The sequence below is a fragment of the Berghia stephanieae genome, chromosome 8, assembly GCF_034508935.2.
Source record: "Berghia stephanieae isolate SIO BIC M18660-M18661 chromosome 8, UCSD_Bste_1.3, whole genome shotgun sequence".
Taxonomy (NCBI): domain Eukaryota; kingdom Metazoa; phylum Mollusca; class Gastropoda; order Nudibranchia; family Aeolidiidae; genus Berghia; species Berghia stephanieae.
This window is the reverse complement of record NC_088367.1, coordinates 50,979,894-51,003,136: the sequence shown is the minus strand read 5'-3', so window position 1 is coordinate 51,003,136 and position 23,243 is coordinate 50,979,894. Positions and strand designations below refer to the sequence as shown.

The window sequence follows — 23,243 nt, the reverse complement described above, 5'->3', positions numbered from 1 at the left end:
TTAAATTATATCTGTTCAATGTTATAGTTATAATATAACGTTATAACAAGTGTAACTAAAGGACAAATTGCCATATTTATGGACAATAAAGATCTATTATTATTATTATTATTATTATTATTATTATTATTATTATTATTATTATTATTATTATTATTATTATTATTATTATTATTATTATTATTATTATTATTATTATTATTATTATTATTATTATTATTATTATTATTATATTTCTGTGATGCACGGTTTGACATGTTAAGTTATATGGCTTATCTATTAGGTATGCATGAAAATTGGTTAACTCGAAGGTTTTGAAAGTTAAAATATTTGATGCAATTCAAAGGACACGTACTTTCTGAAACTTCACGTTGTCCACCGACTGTCCGAACAAAATTAGAGCCAAATCTTTACTTCCGACGCGTGACAAATTAATCGAATAAAAGATACCACGTTGTCGAAGGGAGACAACACTCGTTACCACCCGAACGTAAACTTCCGCTGACATGTACATTTGTGCTTCGGTGATCTATTTCAGTTTCATTCGTGGATCAATCAACCCCGACGTCTTACGGAGGAAACACTGAATTGTATACCAATAACATGAGATGAGGAATGGCCCGCTAAATATTGTGAGGCTATTTATTTTGAGACTCTGGGTATTTTTGTACAAGTGCAGTATGAATTTGCCGTCTCATTTGCAGAACATTTTGACTGCATTTAACTCATTGGGAGGTAAATACAAAAAAGTGGGTCTCCTCTCCAGCAGGAACACTACTAGACCTTCAGCTGTATTTAGAGAATATCACAAGGACTAAAAGCATTTTCACAGCTTTTCACTGTCATTTTTTTCTGCCTTCCCGTCCAATGGTCGAAGTCGAAGTCAAACTTTATCAACATCCATGCTCTACTAACTCTAACTCTAACTCTACTTCTACTCAACTCAACAAGTCTATCTATGACTATGAAGAATGCATAAACAAATGAAGAAATTGCAATGACAATGATGCCGTCTTTCTGTGCTGTTGGCTGTAGATATATGTATATTAGTGGCTTATTATCACTCTGGAGAAAACTTAACAAAATTAACAATTTTTTTCCATTCCTTCAATGCAACAATTTAATAGTTAAAAAAAGGCTGTCATTATCCCCAGACACCTGTCCTGTCTGGGGATAATGAAAATTCGTTATCCCCAGACGCCTGTCTGGGGATAACCAAATTTCGTTATTCCCCGACAGATATTTGAAACTCCCCTCTTTTAAATAATTATTCACATTTCAGAATATGGAATGTTTCCAAATGCACATAGAAATAAGGAAAGTTAATAAAATATCTATAAAAACATAAAATTAACCAACATTAAATCAGTTGTTACTACATATACATAATATGCGCGACTTCGAAGTGGGTGTCATGGCCGAATGGTTTAGTCGTCTGCCCTGGAAGTTTTACCAGAATCGACGTTGTGGGTTCGAATCCTGGTTCCGCCACTTTAAAAAAAAAAATTCCGTCTTCTTTTTACAGAACATTTCAAGTGAAAAATGTCCCATCCATCCTCCCCCCACCTTTTTTTTTTATCTCTGTCTCTCTCTCTCTCTCTCTCTCTCTCTCTCTCTCTCTCTCTCTCTCTCTCTCTCTCTCTCTCCCTCTCTCTCTCTTGGTTCCTTTCTAGTTTCTAGCAAATTGTCATATTCGTCCCCACTCCGATCTCAAAAAGTGTCTAAAATAATTAAAAAGCAAACCAACAGAAATATTCAGAGAGCGACCAATTGGTCAGATAGAGGAGAAAAAAAACAAACAATAATTTTTAAAAAAAATAAAAATTTTTAAAAGAAATTCATGTTCAGAAACGGAACAAAAGGCCAAACAAAAAGGAGAAAAGAATAGACTCGACAAAAAAAAAGATGTGGGGAGGAGGATGGATGGGACATTTATCCCTTGCAACGAAGACGGAATTAAAAAAAAAAGTAGCGGAACCAGGATTCGAACCCACAACGTCGATTCTGGTAAAACTTCCCAGGGCAGACGACTAAACCATTCGGCCATGACACCCACTTCGAAGTCGACGCATATTGTGTATTTTGTAGTAAGAACTGATTTAATGTTGGTTAATTTATGTTTTTATAGATATTTTATTAACTTTCCTTATTTCTATTTCTATGTGCATTTGAAACATTCCATAATCTGGAATGTGGATAATTGTTTAAAAGAGCGGAGTTTCAAATATGTGTCTGGGGATAACGATATATCACAGCTGATAAAAAAAAGTAATTAAACGCCATAAAGCTTTGATCTTTTTTTTTATAAAACCTTTGCAGCTGATGAATATTTTATTTGGAATTAAGTTCCATTGTTCAGACTTTAACCAAAAGAAAGCCAAACTTCATATCTATCAAAACAAACATTGCGAATTTTGATTATAATCCCAATTCCTAAACTGCTACTGCATTTTTGTAAGTTAGGTTCTTCCCAAAAAGTTAGTCTCATCTCTTCCCTTCTACCTTGATTGTACAAACATACTAACATACAAAAATGATCAGGATCCAATATCATCTTTACGATCATGGAGACATTAATTGATGCAAGAAACTTTTTATTCTTTTTTTTTTCAAGTGTTGGAATAATATTATCATGACATAATACATAAGAGTTAATAACAGGTTCCAAATTATCGGCCATACAGCCAAAAAATGATTATAAATAAAAAAAATGAAAAATTTGCATATATATGCTTGTTTTCTTTTTGGGTATTTTTCTTTTTTTTCTTTTCGGCTACCAAAAGTTACCAGTGTAATTGGTGGATTGAGTAGGATAATTTTATGCTTATTACATCCAACACACAACACACATTTGGGGGGGGGGGGGGGGGGCATTTTTTTCATTTCTTATTGGTCTTTTTTTTAACGGGACACACACACACCACACACATTATTTTCCCCTCTCTCTCTCTCTCTCTCTCTCTCTCTCTCTCTCTCTCTCTCTCTCTCTCTCTCTCTCTCTCTCTCTCTCTCTCTCTCTTCTCCTCTATTTTTCTTTCTATCTATCTATCTGTCCACCATCACTATCTTTCTCTCTCGCTCCATCACACAACATGCAAAAATACGCCACTCCTACTTTTTAATTTGATTTGGCTTTGACGTTTCTTCTCTTTCTGAATGAGATTTCTTCCCCCGATAATCAAAATATCAATTATAATGAGTAGATTTTTGATTAGTTAGGTTCTATTTATTCATTTTCTTTCTGGCATTGTAAAACCTTAATATAAATTCAAATGGATCATATTATTTATTTTACGATCATGGAGGACAGTATATATCTGAAGAAACTATTTTTCTTTTTTTTTCAAGTGTTGAAATAGCAATATCCATTAATAGCTAAGCATTTTAAAGGGTCCAAATTATCGGATAACATGTATAAAAAAACATGAAAAATTTGCGATATTAGCTAATTTTCTTTTTGGGTATTTTTCTTTTTTTTCTTTTCGGCTACCAAAAGTTACCAGTGTAATTGGTGGATTGAGTAGGATAATTTTATGCTTATGACATCCAACACACAACACACATTGGGGGGGGGGGGGGGGGGGCATTTTTTTTCATTTCTTATTGGTCTTTTTTTTAACGGGACACACACACACACACACACACATTATTTTCCCCTCTCTCTCTCTCTCTCTCTCTCTCTCTCTCTCTCTCTCTCTCTCTCTCTCTCTCTCTCTCTCTCTCTCTCTCTCTCTCTCTCTCTCTCTCTCTATTTTTCTTTCTATCTATCTATCTGTCCACCATCACTATCTTTCTCTCTCGCTCCATCACACAACATGCAAAAATACGCCACTCCTACTTTTTAATTTGATTTGGCTTTGACGTTTCTTCTCTTTCTGAATGAGATTTCTTCCCCCGTATAATCAAATGTGAATGAGTGAGATTTATTGATTTATGAAGGGGTCTGTATTGTTTATTCTGGCACTTGTAAGACGCCTTAATTATTAATTTCAATTTGGGACTCATATTTTTATTTGCCGATACGCTCCATGGATGGCAATCAGTATGCATACCCTCCTTGAAACCACCGCCACATAATTTTTCTTTTTCTTCTTCTTGAGCTTTTAAATAGCGCAATATCCACTTAATGTGCTCAAAGCATTTTACAAGGGGCCCCTGACCAATTGCATCGTGTAACTTGTAGAACAAGACATGACGCTGTTAGGCGATATTACAATTTTTTTTTCCAACAGAGAAAATGCTGTTTAACGGACAGGTACTCATTTTACACCTGAGTACGGTGAGAGAATATGAGTAAAGAGCCTTTTCCAAGGACTCAACTATGCGCCGAGCGAGGCTTAAACCCAGGACCTTCCGATCCGAAAGCGAGTGTCATAGCACAGGACCACATAGCCGCACATCCCTACCACCACTACTGCAACAACAACCACCACCACAACCTTTACCAACAATACCATATAATTTAGAACTTAGTATTTTATTATTGGTTGAAAGAAAACAACAAAGTCCCTCCTTTCTTGTCATTCTCACCCATGGTAGTGTTATAATGAGTTATATAATCAATATTATTTTAAATAAACAGGGAGTGAGTGAGGATACCCCATTTGTATCAAACAGATTGGGAACTATTCGTAACCATTTTCTAATCTTGATATCCGATGTTTACTTTCCTTTATGACTACTTTTGCCTGATTTATTTTTCCTGAAATTTAAGGCTTATCCGTAAATCAATAATAATAATAATAATAATAATAATAATAATAATAAACTTTATTCATCCTTTTCGGAAATTGTATAACATACGTGGCAAAGAAAAAAGATGGATTAAAGTATTCACATTAAAAATACACATAAAACAGCATTAAATAACATATAAATACCTCAAAATAGGTTAAATAAGAATGTATCTATTACATGAAATATAGTGAATATTATATAGAGATATATATAATACTTAGGCTTTATAGAATAAAAAATAAATTTGATTATTGATTTAAGAGTATATTTAGTACCACAATTTCAAATATTTCACTGCAGATATTCGGAAAATAAAAATGGTGTAGAAACAGGTCAGTTAGTGTTGCTTCTGAAATTTGAAATTGTGGTCTCTGTAGTCATCTGTCTTATTTACCTAGGTCTCTATTCAAAAAAACAAACCCTTGTGTCAAAAAAAATATTCAGGTTGTCCCAGCATCAGGGGAAGGATGAGTAGTGCTAAAAAAAATGGTTGTCAAAATATTCACAGCTGTATAAAGAATACCAATTTGAATAAATTTCTCATGATAAATGAGCTATTATATATATTCTGGAATGAGCACAGATACACTTTTTGTTGCTTTGTAATCGTCTCCTGCTTTTAATTTTTACATGTTCACAGATTTTTCACATTTTAAGCTTTCAATATACGACACATATTTGTGTGGATGACAGATGAAAATGTGCCTCAGAAATTACATGATTGTAGATTTAGTCCATTATCCATCCATCTTAAAAGCTAATGCACTTTACATCAATGGTCAATATTTTAGATGTTAAGACATGCATGGGAGATGGCTTGCTCTACAGGGAAAAACTTCACCATCATGTCTTATGTCATATTTGACACCTGTGCTCACTTGCGTGAATTTTGGTGACAATCCTGTTCATGTGACGTCAGCCTAGATAGACTGGTGCCAAATGTCAAAAATGACACAAGACCAGTGGTGGTCTTTGATTAGTTGATTGTCAAAACAAAAAAAAGGGGGGTGGGGTGGGACAGATGGATCTTTTTTTTCTCTGTTTTATGTGCTTTTTGGCCTCTCACTCTCTCTCTCTCTCTCTCTCTCTCTCTCTCTCTCTCTCTCTCTCTCTCTCTCTCTCTCTCTCTCTCTCTCTCTCTCTCTCTCCCTTATCCATATTTCTTTCTCAATCACCCTTCTATCTTTATATAAGTTATCTGGATCTGGTTACAGAGACAATAAAGCAAAAGTGATTTACTTAGTTTATCTTTGTTAGAAAACTAAATTTTGCAAAGTATTAAAAAGCTGCACAACCGCTAGATATTGTAGCCTGCTTTGTCAAGTAAAGACAAATACTCACTGGACATTTGGCCGAAAGTTTATCATAATTTCTTGATGAAGCGAGGGCTATGAGTAATATAGTAATTTTTTTTATTGTCTGGAAAGGACAAATCATTAAATGGTGAGAAAAAGTAAATTTATGTCTAATGATAGATGAGGAAAAAGGGAGAAAATATTGTTCTTCATGTTGTATTCAATTGCGATACCTAGAAGGTATCTATCATTTTTCAGACTCGATAACATTAAATCTGCTAAATATGTTTTGATAAGAGCCAAAATGCTTTAAATCTTTTCCCCTTTTGATTTGTGTGGCCAAAATAGGTCTCGGGTGCAAGGACGGTTAAGGTTGGTAAATTAATTGTACCTATATAATATACGAGGTTATGTTTTCTTTACACGGAGAAAAAAAAACAAAACAAAACAAAACACTGTAATGGCTGCAGGCTTTTTTCAGAAAATTTGTCTCGAGTCACTTGGTTTGCAGGCTTTTTGAGATTTAAGGAAACAACTAGGTCTTAGGAATGGGATATATTCATGGCTTTTTGAATTTTTATACGTCTTACACATCTTTCGAGTTTGATATAATATAACAAAAAATTAGAGGTGCCTAAATGAGTCAATAAAATAGAGATAGAGATAAAGGGAGTAAATCTGACTCATAAATAAGGGAACAACATAAAACAAACGACGTTTCGACCTTTGGCCTTTTTCTAGTAAACACGATTTTGTGTTTACTTGACAAAGGCCGAAACGTCGTTTGTTTTATGTTGTTCCCTTATTTATGAGTCAGATTTACTCCCTTTATCTCTATCTCCATTTTGATTATAATATATTATGATCCACACTTTTGTTTTTTTTTTCGCTTCACTTTGTCAAAATATATTTTTTAAAAATGTTTTATATTGAAACGAAACAGAAATCTCATGGGGTAAGTCCTTCGTATTGTCTAGTCTCTGTGTAATTAACGTAATCACTATTGGGAAGAATCCCATTTCTATTAACCACCCTCTCTGTGATATTGTTAATTGCTTCATTTTCTGTTTGTTTTTGTTTTATTAAAAAAAATATATTATATTTGTGATCGGTAATCTTAAATAACTATAACACTGATTTTGCATGATGAGGTAGAAATGTAGTAATGCAGTAATAGTAATGTATGGTTTTGAGTTGCATTGTGCTTTAAAGGAATGCATTTAATTTGTTCTAGCTATGTTTGAATACATGCCGACCATTGGAAATCATCAGCTTTCTTGAGTTTGAAATTCTTGGTGTTATGCAATTAAAAAAAAACAACAATTCATTAGGATAAATGCTTAAAAACTCAAAAGACCACCTGATCCAACTGGTAGGCGTATATAATACTGAGGTTAGCGATGCTATTGGTGCGGGAATATGCTATAATATATTATATTTGTTTTTTATTTTAATTTTTTTTTTTTAAAATTGTTTTTATTATAATAATTATTATTATTTTGGGGGGATTTTATATGCAAGCAAGGAAAAGACAATATTGAGTAAAATAAAAATAATTACCTTGTACACAATAAAATTCAGTGAGAATATAAAGTCGCATATCTTTTCCTCAATCTTTTTCTTCAAGGGAATCCTCTTTTTAAAAAGATTATATATGTTTTTGTTTTTTTTAAACTTTGAAAGTTGTGATAATTTTGTAAAATCATTGCAACACTCAATATATCTTAAGTTGTATTATATTCTGTTCTGCTCCTTGCCCATCATATCCACCCCCAGCCCATCTTTATTCAGTATATACTACTTGGTTGTGGAAGATCTAGTTGATTTTAGAATGAGGTACAAGTATTATCTAATGATTGCATAACAACGCAATCAGCGCCAAAGGCCAGGATTAGGCTCCTGTTTGTGGCCTTTACTTCGGCGAAGGAAACAAGGCAAATAGACATGGCTGAGATGGCTGAGTATGCAGTTAATGGATGCTTAATTTTTGCAGTGTTCTACCAGGGGTTCTTATTTTCCAATCGTTCTCTCTACTGAACACAAGGGGGGAGAATTTACTATAACCCATTTGTGTAAAGCACCAGTAAGGACAGGTTCTTCACAGTGCCTTCTTTTGCTGGTTTGACATCCAAGAATCCTACATCTCAGCATGGGGAGGGAGGGGTATGGTGAAAATTATTTTGGAATAGAAAGTAGTCCTTTGGAGCCACTCGACTCACGGAGCTGGAGTTTATCCCGATTTCTCAATAAAGCGTGGCTCGGCAGTACGGTCCGAAAGGTACCGATTTCAATCATCCACTGTTGCACTGTGTGGCCTTGAGCAAGTCACCTCGTCCTAGCTCAATTTGCAGTGCTGCATTGTGGCTGACGCCTAGGGTATTCTCGTCTTCCCTTGGAATAGACCCTAGAGCCAAATTTCCCCTGTCGGATAAATGAATGGAATTTTATTTTATTTATTTATTTTAATACGATTCTTTGTTATTTTAGTCCCTTTTATATTGCAGACCTGCCAACCAGTATGATTTCTCATATTTTAATACGCTTTGAGGTCCAAAATATGATTTTATTGGAATGCAGACCAAAATATACTGAATACAAAAAGCCAGTATTTGTAACAAAATGGGTAAAAATAATTAAAGTGCAAGAGTAAAAGTATGTTGTTAGGTAATGTAGTCTCCAGCTTGATGTGAACCCGAGTAGCCTGACAGATGATAGTCAAGGAATTACAGGGTTTTCCTTCCCTCCGCCAGCTCGATAAGTCGTTCAATTAATATTAATTTTGGAATTTGGATTGTGGCTGATGTTGGAAATATGATTTATAGGGGGAAAATATGAAAAATTCAGCCTAAATACTTTGAAAAATATGATACATATTTTTAAATGGTTGAGGTTGGTTGCAAGTCTGATAATGGGGGCAGCGTGGCTCAGTAGTACGGTCTTTGCTTCATACCCAAAAGGTACCGAGCTTGATTTCCTGCCACTGCACTGTGTGGCTTTGAAGAAGTCACATCGCCCTATTTCAATTTGCAGCGCTGTACTGCGCCTGGGTTATTCCAGTCTTCCCTTGGAATAGACCCTAGAGACAAATTTTCCCTATGGGATGAATAAAGGGAATTTTATTGATTTTATTATCTTTTTATGTTTTTTATTTGCTGCTATTTTAGCCTTAGTCTTGACAAACGATTGTATAACCAATTTAAGCCATTTCTGTCACAAAGAAATTATGGTGAATGGTGTTTATACTTCAAATCTACTCAAGTGAGTTTATACTATTGCTATCATTGACAATGCATGAATCAGTACCTGCATGATGATCATTGTTGTGCTTCTACTTCTGTTGAGTTCAATACGACTGTCCTTTGTTATTGTCTCAAGACCTCAATGGTTTGTATGGATCAAAAGGCTATTAATACAAGAGAGATGCTTCAGATGGTTTCTTAAGCAACGCTGAAAGGGTGTTGGCGAAAAAAAAAATGAAAATTAAAGGATAAAAATACAATAATTTTTAACTTTAAATTAATGAATTTAGTTTACTTACTAACCTTTTTAAACATTCATTTTCCATCTGTATCCACGTGACATCATTTCTTCTTTTTAAAAAAGAAATCAAAACAAAAAAATAACATTAACAAAAAAAAAAAAAAAAAAAAAAAAGAAAAAAACACCAAAAACAAAACAATATAAAACAATGCAAATGTTCCTCTAGTAGTTTGACATTTGTGTTTCTACAGGCCTGCATGCATGCATCTCACACATGTTGTCTGCCCAATGAGCAAGTTGTTGTGATAAGATTAATTATGAAAGCATGTCCTAATAATATATATCAGAATTCAATTGGATCTTATGTTAGATTTCCCCAATCTCTTCTCTAACAATTTTAACTTTCATTTTAGTATTTCCTAGCATATTATTCCCCAAGTTTTTCTTATCCCATATTATGGATGGATATGTTTGTTTATTTTTTCATACACATTTATTTTTGTTATTAGTTTGCATTGATTTCATGAAACATGTCGACAGATTAATTCGATTTATCTTTCTCTGTTCGCCAAAAAGAAATATTTTGGATATTACCTCCCAAGGAATGTCTTCTAATTCAGAGGCCACCAGAAGTCAATTATTTTCAGTCAAAATTACTGTTTTTCAATTAAAGGAGATACCTGCTGCTAGAAGCTGTGGACTGTTAGAAGTCATGAACACAAATGAAATAGAACAGCTTCAAAAAAGAATAAAATAACTAACATGGAACATTTTGGGCTCAAAACCCTTCTTCAGCTGACAATAAAAAAACATTGGAAACATAAATACATTATTTACTACCACGTGGTCTGAGGGAGTGCAAGTCTTTACCTACCTTTGAAAAGAATCTCAAGACACATTTTTACTGCATTTGTTTTTATTGACTCTATGAATCCTTGATTTGGCTATGAATTATTATTATTATTATTTTTTTTTTCACTTAAAATTGATATTTATATTGTAAAGTGCCCAGAACTTGTGTTTTACCCGAGAATGAGCGCTATATAAATGTGTATTATTATTATTATTATTATTATTATTATTATTATTATTATTATTATTATTATTATTATTATTATTATTATTAGTATTATTATTATTATTATTATTTAAAAACCCAGATAGACAGCAGCTATCTGAGTTTTTAAGTAATTTGTATTTATGTCGAAATTGTTTTTGTTGTTTGTTGTTGTTGGCTGAAGAAGGTTTTTTGATCCTGAAATGTTCCGTGTTGATATTTTTGTAGATATATTTAGGCCCGAATTAATCTTAATGATTTAATTATGATGACTTGTTTATGGATGTGTTATGTAAATGTTCTTTTGGCATAGTCTCAATTATACAGAATATTATCCCAAAAGCAATATAACACAGTGACATAAGTTTATGATTATGTTATATAAATGAATATTATATTAGAAGAATACTCAAATATGTAGTTTGATTGGTCCTTCCGGGTAATATATAAGTATACCCAATATAGATCAATAATGATGACTACATTTATCGTATATTGTGATGGTTTGTTGCCAATCTCTGATATTGTTATTTATTTATTATTATTTTTTATTTACTTATTTAGAAATTTATCATTGCTATATTTATTTATTTATTTACATATTTATATTTTAATTATTTATATTTTTGTTCTTCATTCATTTGATCAAACTTAGTGTTCCATTTATATTATATTTATCACAAGGTTGATTTTACATGATTTAAAAAGAAATTCTTAAAATGCATAAACACGTGGCAAAACAAATACCATTATACTGTTTTTTTTTTTTTACTGCTTTCATTTAGCTATTCAAAATTTCAATAATAATAATGATAATAATAATTATAATAATTATAATAATAATAATAATAATAATAATAATAATAATAATAATAATAACAATAATGATGATGATGATGATGATGATGATGATGATGATGACGATGATGATGATGATGATGATGATGATGATGATAATAATAATAATAATAATAATATAAATGAATTTATATAGCGCCTAGTTCCAATTAAGAAGTGCTCACTGGCGCTTCACGTCTTCACATAATGTACCATACACAAATATAGAACTGACACATTAAAAACCACATAAATAGGATGATAAAATAATATATTATAATAAAATACATACTAAGAGTCCAGTACAAAACAAGGTAATCTGAATGAAAATTTTGTTATTATTAAATGTTATGCAAATAATTTGTAAAATGCTTTAACGCTATGAAGTCATTTATATTCAAATAATGATGAAGATTATTTTTTGTTGTTGTTGTGATCAGAAAACAGCAATAAAAACATTTTATAGTAGCATTTTGTTTTAATTTTAATATAGAGATTTTGCATGATTTGCCATAATTTTTTTTTTTCTACATTTTTTCTATGGTTACCAATTTTAGGTCGAGAAAAATCCTGCTGCTCATTCTCATTTTATTGGCTTTGCTGTACTATATAGGACCTCTTCTATTCGGTGAAGGTTCAGGAGGAAATAAGACCAAAGGTAGGTATGGGGGTCCCGATTGCTCAGTTGGTAGAGAAGTTGCTTCACATGCAAAGGGACTGTGATCAATCCCGGGTGCCGTCGAGATTTTTTTTTTCTGACCCCTCTGTCCACCTGGCAGTGAATGGGTAGCTGAGTCCTGTTAGATTTGGCAGAAAGTACTTTTTGATAGACTATCGTCCTATCAAAAGGATAGCAAGCAATTTGCTATTGTCTGTTTCATGCTATATAAACTGGAATAAACTCCGGCTCCATGGGCTGAATGGCTCTGAAGGACTATTTTACTATGTAAGGTGATGCAACTCTTTTTTTATTCTTTTTTTTTTTTTTTTTTATTTTTTTTGTACAGCTTTGTGCTCTAGTAGTATGACACTCAATTTGCAACTAGTAATAATAATGATATAATGTACTAATATAGCACCCATTAATCCACTGACAAGTGCTCTATGGTGCTTAACAATCACTCGGACTATGTAAACTATCATACACATTCACAAGCGTACACACATTCACCTGTACACTCAAACCCATATACGGAAACTTCTCCGCTTACACATACGCAAACTCTTTAAATACACATAAGTATACTATCTACCCTAAATTAAAATTTTTAGCACATTGATTGTCAAAATAAGCTCTTCTAAATAATTCAGTTTTTACATATTACATAGCGGGTGGTTGGATGGGAGCATCACCCTTGAATCATATACCTATGATAATCGCATGGGTGTACGATCCGATAGTGATGTCGTTTCTTCTTCTCTTTACTAGCCTATCCTGCTTCTTTGGTTTATGATTGTATTTTTGACAGGGGATATTTTTTTTTCTGTAAATCTTCTGCCTGTTTGTTCTTGGTTATTTATAATTTAGCTTATGATATCTTTAGGTTATGATTTTGATTTACATTTGTACTATTTTTGTTAGATTGCTTGTTTTTTTTGTTTCAGCGGTCTCTCATATAACCTCAATTGTGTTGGAAGAGACCTAAAGCAACAAACAACTACATATTACATATATTTTTTGTTATGTGTAGTTGTTCGCCTGACAGGCTGTTGCTTGTGTGCTCCTTGAACTTTTGAGTATTTCTCCTTTATTAATTGGACAATTTATATTAATTTTATATACATACTTTCTTTAAAATCCATTTTACATCACTGTCTTTAAATCAAGGAATTTTAGTGCTTCTACATGTTATCAGTTGCTGTTGGTCAGGGATCCTTTGTAAATCGCTTTGAGCACGTTTAGTGGATATTGCGCTATATAAAAGCTCAAAGTTGTTTTTTTTTGTTTTGAAACATTTTCTTTTTTTTTTCTCAAGGTTTCAAAGACGAGTGCTTGAATAGGAACCTGGAACAATATGCATCTCGGGTTGAACACTTTGATGCTTTCATCACAAAACCAGAAGATACCTTGTCAGCCCCTGTCTATGTTGGTAAGCTCAATTTACTAATAATTCTGTTTTGTTTTTGTTTTTTGGGTGGGGGGTCATTTTGACGGGTCTGGATTTGACTAAAAATCAAATTTATTTCATAAAATTTGATGAAATGTTGATTTTGTCTCCGAATTTGTGACATCATGGTGCAATATCAAACTTTTGTAGGCTCTTTATGTCTTCACCACCCCCTCCTCTTCTGTCTTACTGCATACTTAATGTAATAAGAACTCGTAATAAAATGACATTTTATTCTATTCAAATAACATGCATGTTTCACAATATACCCCTGTATAATCCCTTGGAAAATCAAGCCACCTCGGAATGGATTATGGGCTTAAGTTTGCAGCGATGTGCACTTATTTGTAGGTCTGATAACCGAATGCAATTATAGGCTTGTTTTAACATTGTTGTAATGGACGACATTTTACGTTGGTTTAAGGAGTATTTCCATTCCAACAATGAGACCATAACAGTTTTGGTTATCAGACCTAATCCAACAATGAGACCATAACAGTTTTGGTTATCAGACCTAATCCAACAATGAGACCATAACAGTTTTGGTTATCAGACCTAATCCAACAATGAGACCATAACAGTTTTGGTTATCAGACCTAATCCACAATGAGACCATACAGTTTTGGTTATCAACCTAATCCAACAATGACCATAACAGTTTTGGTTATCAACTATCCACAATGAGACATAACTTTGGTTATCAGACTGCAATAAGTACACGTGGTCACAAGAATCATTCATCTCAATTATCTTTGGAGAAGAGTCACACGTAACTGCCAACCCTTCCTCTTTTGGCGGAATCATTCCTTTTTTCACTCTTCCTTTTCCACTTTTCCACCGTTGTCTCTAATATTCCGGGGTTAAAAAGGTGATAAAAAAAAATATTTGCCAAAAGAAAGCTAATAGGAAAATTAATATTGCACTCCTTTCACCCTTCCCTGTTCCATTACTTAATACAGGTGATATGTAATGTTGTCAGCTATGCCCAAATACTGTCTGTATGTATTTGGTGGCAAAGTTGGTGGTAATTTTGATATAGAATTATCCATTGTTAAAAATATTCCTATGTTTTGTCTCAAATTCCTATTTTCTGACATTCTGATTCCACTTTTCGAATATGAAAGGTTGGCACGTCTGGTCACAAATATGTGTTTTACATTTTATTGTATAAGACACTTATTTTGATATAATTTCCACCTCTTTCTTTCTTCCCAAGGTAATGGCAAGGTAGCAGTAGCTGTAGGATCTTCCAATGGTTTATTCATCCGTAAATATCGTGCCCTGTCCCTCCCTGTCAAGTTCTGGCCGCTTGTACAGACACACATGGAGGGAGAGATCAAAGGTAAGGATGGGGGGAAGAAATGTTTTGTAAACAGTAAAGTCTGAATGAAGGAATAATGATAATGCTGAAAATTTAAATAGCGCTATAACTCTGAGATGTTGAGGCCATGTTTCAGTTCGATGGTGGCAATTTTATTTTACATAAATGTAGAAAAACTGAACAAAACACTGCCTCAACAAACTGAGGTGATCACAGGTAGCCTCCTTTTATTATTTTTACAAACGAGGAGAGCTCACAGAGCATAAGGGAATTAACTCATTAAATTGATGAACGAATTATAAGGTCAAGAAGTATAAGTCAACATGAGACACCAGACTCCAAGCACTTGTAATAAAATTATATTTTATTCTATTCAAATGACATGCTTGTTTCGCAATATACCCCTTTGTTCTCCCTTGGAGTGAAAAAAAAATAAATATGAATTTGAATTGATGGAACAGCTTAAGGTAATGTAGGGTAAATTAACTCACTCAACCCTAAAAACGACTATATCCGTAGTTTACCTCGGTTACTTTTACCCATGTCTATTATTACATTTTATGAAACAAATTATAGTGTGTTCAAAGCTAATGTTTTTAGTTTTTAGTTGAATAAGAATATCTATACACATGCTCATGTTTGATACACTTTTTTCTCCAATTTTGGAAAGAAGCAAAAATCTCTAGGATTGAGTGAGTTAATTTTCCTTTTGACCGTGTAATAAATATATTTATTCACATCATTACGAAAGAAACAAGCCATTTGATTTTTTGAAATTTTAAAATTTATTTTTATTTTTAGTTATATATTTATTTCTTTTTTTTAAATTTGTAGTTGTCAGGTTGCTCTATTTTTATGCATTTATAAATTTCATTAGAAAAATCTTACCAAGTTAGTTACTAAGTTCGATGCCAGAATGATAGCATGATAATACTTTCATTTCTTACACAGGCTGCATGGCAACACAAATCACATTGTTGCCTATAGTTTGACAGGCTGAATCAAGCAGCAGCCGTTGTTTTGTGGTTTTAATTGAAAAAATCGTAGAAAAAATTTGGCACATTTTCATCACAAATCACCTTCGAATGGCATCTTCCATATAAAAAGAAAGAATCAATTTTTAAACAACAAACTTTTATATAGCGCAATATCCACTAAACGTGCTCAAAGCGCTTTACATGGGTTCCTAACTAACAGCAACACTTAATATGTAGAACGAGACATGACGCCTGTTAGACCATATTGCAATTTTATTTTTTTTTGGACAGAGACAACGCTGTTAACGGCCAGGTACTCATTTTACACCTGAGTAAGGTGAGAGAATGTGAGTAAAGAGTCTTTTCCAAAGACTCAACTATGTGCCGAGCGAGGCTCGAACTCAGGGCCTTCCGATCTGAAAGCGAGTGTCATACCACAAGACTACATAACCACATAATTAACAATTTTTTTTGGCCATAAACCTTAGTAATCATCAATCAGGATTTTCAGATCATCCCATCTCATTCGTCGACCATCTCACTATTTATATAGATAGAATGAAGATGAAATCACTCAGGTTTTTGTTATTGCTTTTTGCCATCCACATTTATGAGTACTTCTCACTAAACAGTATTAACCAGACTATAAACGATCATGGTTACACATAGTTTTGTGTGTTGGTCCGTTATACTTCCGGATGGCAATGTTGTTAGCTATTTAGCCAAGCGCATACTATCTATATATACACTTGCGGATACAAGCTAATACTATTTATAAAGCCAGTGTTGGTTTTTGATATGTCTTTGGATACTGATAAAACAAAAAAAATATTCAACTAGCATCACACTGATAACTCCTCCCTCTCGTTTCAGAGGCCTCTGTGTTGGATGTGAGATCAGGGCTGGCCTACAAGATGCAAGCCTTGTCAACGGTAGAAAATTTGTCTGAAAAATGTCTGAATTATGTGTTTGTGCATAGCCTTTGTAGATTCATATAATAATATTAATAATAATAATAATGATAATAATAATAATAATAATAATAATAATAATAATAATAATAATAATAATAATAATAATAATAATAATAATGATAATAATAATAATAATAATAATAATAATAATAATAATAATAATAATAATAATAATAATAATAATAATAATAATAATAATGGTATAGATTTACAGTGCGCCAAACATCCCTTCATCAGGAGGGCTCTGGGCGCATAACATAGATTAAGCCCTAACACAATACATGAACAACGCTAATTATACACGTAATATCTCACACTGACCTCAAATTTACTTCGTAATACAAGGCAAAGACCACCAAAAGAAAGTTAATAGTGAGTTGTATTGACGAGAACAGTTATATCATTTGTTTCATTGAGCACAGTTAACAATAACTCCCTTTTCGTTTTCTTTTGGTGGTCTTTGCAGGGTGCAGTGCGTTTTGGTAAAACACTCACATCATCCACCAGCCAATACGTTCTGTTGTCTATAATTCTTAGTTTTGACTTTACATTGTCATTTAGATTGAATTGTTTTCATTACCTTTTACACTTTTTACATCTTTTCTTTCTGCTTCCAGTCATTTGGATTGAATTGTTTTCATTACCTTTTACACTTTTTACGTCTTTTCTTTCTGCTTCCTCATTTGATCGAATGTTTCATTACCTTTTACACTTTTTACATCTTTTCTTCTGCTTCCAGTCATTTGGATCGAATTGTTTTCATTACCTTTACACTTTTACGTTTTCTTTCTGCTTCCATCATTTGGATCGAATGTTTCATACCTTTTACACTTTTTACATCTTTCTTTCTGCTTCCAGTCATTTGGATCGAATTGTTTTCATTACTTTTACACTTTTTACGTTTTTTCTTTCTGCTTCCAGTCATTTGGATCGAATTGTTTTCATTATCTTTTACACTTTTTACGTTTTTCTTTCTGCTTCCAGTCATTTGGATCGAATTGTTTTCATTATCTTTTACACTTTTTACGTTTTTTCTTTCTGCTTCCAGTCATTTGGATCGAATTGTTTTTATTACTTTTACACTTTTTACGTCTTTTTTTCTGCTTCAGTCATTTGGATCGAATTGTTTTCATTACTTTACACTTTTTATGTCTTTTCTTTTCTGCTTCCAGTCATTTGGATCGAATTGTTTTCATTACCTTTTACACTTTTTACGTCTTTTCTTTCTGCTTCCAGTCATTTGGATTCGAATTGTTTTCATTACCTTTACACTTTTTCGTCTTTTCTTTCTGCTTCCAGTCATTTGGATGAATTGTTTTCATTACCTTTTACACTTTTTACGTTTTTTCTTTCTGCTTCCAGTCATTTGGATCGAATTGTTTTTATTACCTTTTACACTTTTTACGTCTTTTCTTTCTGCTTTCCAGTCATTTGGATCGAATTGTTTTCATTACCTTTACACTTTTTATGTCTTTTCTTTCTGCTTCTAGTCATTTGGATCGAATTGTTTTCATTACCTTTTACACTTTTTACGTCTTTTCTTTCTGCTTTCAGTCATTTGGATTGAATTGTTTTCATTACCTTTACAGTTTTTACGTTTTTCTTTCTGCTTCCAGTCATTTGGATCAAATTGTTTTCATTACCTTTTACACTTTTTACATCTTTTCTTTCTCCTTCCAGTCATTTGGATCGAATTGTTTTCATTATCTTTTACCAGTTTTACGTTTTTTCTTTCTGCTTCCAGTCATTTGGATCAAATTGTTTTCATTACCTTTTACACTTTTTACATCTTTTCTTTTCTATTTCCTTCTATTGGATCGAATTTGTTTTCATTATCTTTTACACTTTTTACGTTTTTTCTTTCTGCTTCCAGTCATTTGGATCGAATTGTTTTCATTATCTTTTACACTTTTTACGTTTTTCTTTCTGCTTCCAGTCATTTGGATCGAATTGTTTTCATTACCTTTTACACTTTTTACGTTTTTTCTTTCTGCTTCCAGTCATTTGGATCGAATTGTTTTCATTACCTTTTACACTTTTTACGTCTTTTCTTTCTGCTTCCAGTCATTTGGATCGAATTGTTTTCATTACCTTTTACACTTTTTACGTCTTTTCTTTCTGCTTCAGTCATTTGGATTCGAATTGTTTTCATTACCTTTTACACTTTTTACGTTTTTCTTTCTGCTTCCAGTCATTTGGATCGAATTGTTTTTATTACCTTTTACACTTTTTACGTCTTTTCTTTCTGCTTCCAGTCATTTGGATCGAATTGTTTTCATTACCTTTTACACTTTTTACGTCTTTTCTTTCTGCTTCCAGTCATTTGGATCGAATTGTTTTCATTACCTTTTACACTTTTTACGTCTTTTCTTTCTGCTTCCAGTCATTTGGATCGAATTGTTTTCATTACCTTTTACATTTTTACGTTTTCTTTCTGCTTCCAGTCATTTGGATCGAATTGTTTTCATTACCTTTACACTTTTTACGTCTTTTCTTTCTGCTTCCAGTCATTTGGATCGAATTGTTTTCATTACCTTTTACACTTTTTACCTCTTTTCTTTCTGCTTCCAGTCATTTGGATGCGAATTGTTTTCATTACCTTTTACACTTTTTACGTCTTTTCTTTCTGCTTCCAGTCATTTGGATGGAATTGTTTTCATTACCTTTTACACTTTTTACTCTTTTCTTTCTGCTTCCAGTCATTTGGATGGAATTGTTCATTTTTTTACATTTTTACCTCTTTTTCTGCTTCCAGCATTGGATGAATTGTTTTATTACCTTTTACACTTTTTACATCTTTTCTTTCTCCTTCCAGCCAAGTGGTTGTGTAAACATTGGATCCCAAGTATATGCCCATAGGTCAAGGTCATCACTTCTTGTCCAAGATATTCGGATCAGAAATCCTACGGTGAGAAAACTTATGACGGCAAATTTGTTTTCGGAACAGATTTAATGGGGTTCCCGGAAGCTCAGTTGGTAAAGCACTTGCTTCCCACGCTAAGAGACTGAGATTGATCCAGGGTGGTGTCAAGCTTTTTTTTCTGACCCCCCTCCCCTCCCTCCCCTGTTCACCCAGCTGTAATTGAGTAGCTGGGTCTGTTAGACTGGTGGAAAGTACTTTGGGATAGACTAGTGTTCTATCCAAAGGGTAGCAAGTGCTCGTGTTCATTTCACGCTTTAGAAACTGGAATAAACTCTTGACTCTATGGGCTAATGGCTTTGAAGGTCTACATTTTAAAAGATTCAATGGGTAAATTCAGATTCATGGGGCTTCATATTTGGCCAAATTTTGTTATTCCAGACTTTTATTTGTAAATCAAACTTTTGGAGGAAACGGACAAATATTTACTTTGATCAGAAGTTGATATGTAATATATATATATATATATATATATATACTTTTTCTTCCATCAGGCATTGCCCGTGGTTGTGGAAGTTGATCAGATAGGCGAGTCGGGGTGGAAGGGAGTCCAGGTCAAGGCTGGAAGGTAGGTCAAAACAGTGTGGGATTCAAGGTTATATTGATCAAGATGGGATGAGGATTTAAGTTGTTTTAAACGTTTTCACTACAAAATTATTTTAAAAATATTTCTCCTATTACTTCCACTGAGGTCTGATGTGCTTTAGAATAGAGAAAGATAAACAATCAGAAATGAAATCACAGTTTTACAATGTTAAAAGAATAGTAGTCTTTGTCCGAAAAATTGTATTATCGCCTAACAGGCGGCATGTCCCGTCCTACATGTTAAATGTTGCTGTTGACCAGGGACCCCTTGTAAAGCGCTTTGAGCACATTTGGTGGATATTGCCCTATATAAAGCTCAATAAAACGCTCAATAGTATTGTCACATTTACAGGCCTGCCAACTGCTACGGAAAATTCATAGAATTACGAAATTTTGGCTCCTATTTCAGAGGTTCATGAACATTTCTAAGTCATTAAAACTTTTTGAAAATGAAAGTTGATGCCAGAATGCATAATTTTAAGGATTTTGACGTGTTATTTAATCCCTTTTGCGGGTAAATCGTTGATCTATAAAGTTGACTATAGCGACTTCTATTTTCATCTCCTTAAAACTACGAATTTTTAAATGTTCAACTAGGCAGTCCTGCATATGGAATTTTATTTTTGTGTTTGAGTTAATTTTAAAAAAAATTCCTTCTTCTTTAGCCTCAAATCTGTTTTATTAATGTAAAGATTTCCTAATGATAATTTGTTGTCTCTTCTGAAGGGAAAGGCTTGTATGTTATAATATGAATTATGTGTTGTACCTCATTGTTCACCTGTTGTTATGTATTATTTCTTTCTGAATCTCCAACTTCCAGCATCACAAAGGAGTCAAAAGAGGTGGTCAAGTACAAAATCTTCTCAGGTATCGTCCCCATTGATGACAACATGGTCACCGCGGTTGCTGTAGCTACTGTCATTTTAGACACCACCATGGTCAAAGTAGAAGCTAAAAGGTGAGATAAATGTTTAAACTCTTATCTCGTATCTACCAATTGGGAATTTGGAACAATTGAATAGAATCATGTGACTCGTCAGTTCATGTTCTTTAAACTTGAGCTTTTTTATAGTGCTATATCCACTAAACATGCTCAAAGCACTTTACAAGTGGTCCCTGGTCAACAGCAACATGTAACATGTAGAATGGGACATGAAGTCTGTTAGGCTATATTGCAATTTTATTGTGACAGAGATAACATTGTTAACAACCAGGTACTCATTTTACAACTGAGTACGGAGAGAATTTGAGTAAAGAGCCTTTTTCAAAGACTCAACTATGCGCTGAGCCATGGCATACAGATATTGCGGGAATATTTATGGGTAGTCTAAATGATCTAGAGTTATAAATCCTTTATAACATAATATTTTTGTTAAATTTGTCTTTTTTATAAACCGTTTATCAGCTACTTACTCTATGATATTAATAATGTTCCCTAAAAGATTGGATTTTGGGAAAATTTATCAAAAAGTGATAATGTTTGAAGTTATTTTGAAAAAATGATATTTTCGTAGACATTCAGTAATAATACTCATTTTTTTCAGTTTATTTATTTATTTATTTATTTATTTATTTTTTTCTTTTTGCATGATTTATTTTTCTATAGCATTATAACGGTAATGCTGTTTGTTTAATCCCAAGAAAAAAAACTATTGAATTATTTCTCTCTTTTTTTAATTTCATCTTTATCATGCAGCACCAGCCATTTTCACATTCCTACCACAGTTCACTACACAAAACCTGTAACTGCAGCTGAGGCTCCAAAATATTTACCTGATCTTGTTCTTCAAACAGAAGGGGTAATTTTAATATCTATCTCTCTCTCTCTCTCTCTCTCTCTCTCTCTCTCTCTCTCTCTCTCTCTCTCTCTCTCTCTCTCTCTCTCTCTCTCTCTCTCTCTCTCTCTCTCTCTGAATCATTACCTTAACCATGATACTTGTTTGTTATAATGACCTGAGGTGCGTCAAAGATCACATAAATTATTATTTTTAAATATTGTTGATTTTAGTTGTTGAATATTGATTATGAAAGAAAATCTTACCGTTTTCCATTTAATATTTGACGTTTACAGGATTTGACATCTGTTATAAAACTGAATGATCATTTACTACGACAAGAACACACAAAAGTCTGGGCAAAGGTAACTTTAATATTGGTCTTATTGCATCACTTAGCCTTAGTTCCTAGTTTTTTATTTATTTATCGGATTTAGGCTTGCCTTTGATTATGATAAATTTTGAATATGCAAATTTCTAAGGATAAAATTTTTGGCCAGATTTGGATTTTTTGACAAAAGTCAATAACATTTTTTATGTTTTTACTCACTGTTTTATGGCTGGAAAGAATGACATAAAGCCATTTTCTTGGAAAACATTTTCTTCAAAAATTAATATAGACATTTTTTTTTCTGTCTTAAAATTGGAATTTTTGAAATTACATATTTTATGTCCATTGCTCATTGTTGGTTTGCTAATTTCTTCCACATACAATATATAAAATTCTCCAATTGCTTTATTTTGTTTCCAGTATTACTTTTCTTAATTTATGTATTAAAGTTGATGCATTTTCTATCAATTTAAAAATGCAGCTATAGGCAAACATGACAAATAATAGAAAAAATTGTTGGTCTTTTGTCAAAATATAATACATTGTATTGAAGCCCTTTTAGTGCTGGTAGTACAGTTTTTATGATCTCTTGATTTATCATAATGAGTAAATAAATTATGAGCAATTTGAATATTAGAAATGCAAATAAATACAGACTGATTATGTTGGGATGATTCTCATGCTTAAAATCAATTTTGATACTATATTAATTTATGAAATCCGAGTTAAAATTAATGCCTTCATTAAGGAGCGGGTGGGTAGTTCTGCTTCATCTTCTTTAATCAGCTAATCATTCCCAATTCTCATCATTTTGGCTTTAAACTCAATTTTCTACTTCTAATTCAT

At 32.7% G+C, this 23,243-nt stretch overlaps 1 protein-coding gene across 3 annotated transcripts in view; it reads left to right on the top strand.

Annotated features, from left to right (window-relative positions):
* Positions 1-456: 456 nt before the first annotated feature.
* The window catches only part of LOC144978833 (uncharacterized protein KIAA2013 homolog), a 35,657-nt gene continuing 12,870 nt past the window's right edge, over positions 457-23,243 (top strand). Inside the window, exons 1-10 of one of the 3 annotated variants that reach the window (XM_078925382.1) lie at positions 457-749; positions 11,964-12,064; positions 13,383-13,496; positions 14,731-14,856; positions 16,686-16,744; positions 19,602-19,694; positions 20,201-20,274; positions 21,112-21,249; positions 21,988-22,090; positions 22,363-22,431. In XM_078925382.1, coding sequence (XP_078781508.1) covers positions 14,838-14,856; positions 16,686-16,744; positions 19,602-19,694; positions 20,201-20,274; positions 21,112-21,249; positions 21,988-22,090; positions 22,363-22,431 — 555 coding nt within the window. In that variant the 5' untranslated portion in view covers positions 457-749; positions 11,964-12,064; positions 13,383-13,496; positions 14,731-14,837. Of the gene's footprint in view, positions 750-6,979; positions 6,988-11,963; positions 12,065-13,382; positions 13,497-14,730; positions 14,857-16,685; positions 16,745-19,601; positions 19,695-20,200; positions 20,275-21,111; positions 21,250-21,987; positions 22,091-22,362; positions 22,432-23,243 lie in introns of those variants that run through there. The other 2 variants (XM_078925381.1, XM_078925380.1) reach the window with 2 other exon arrangements.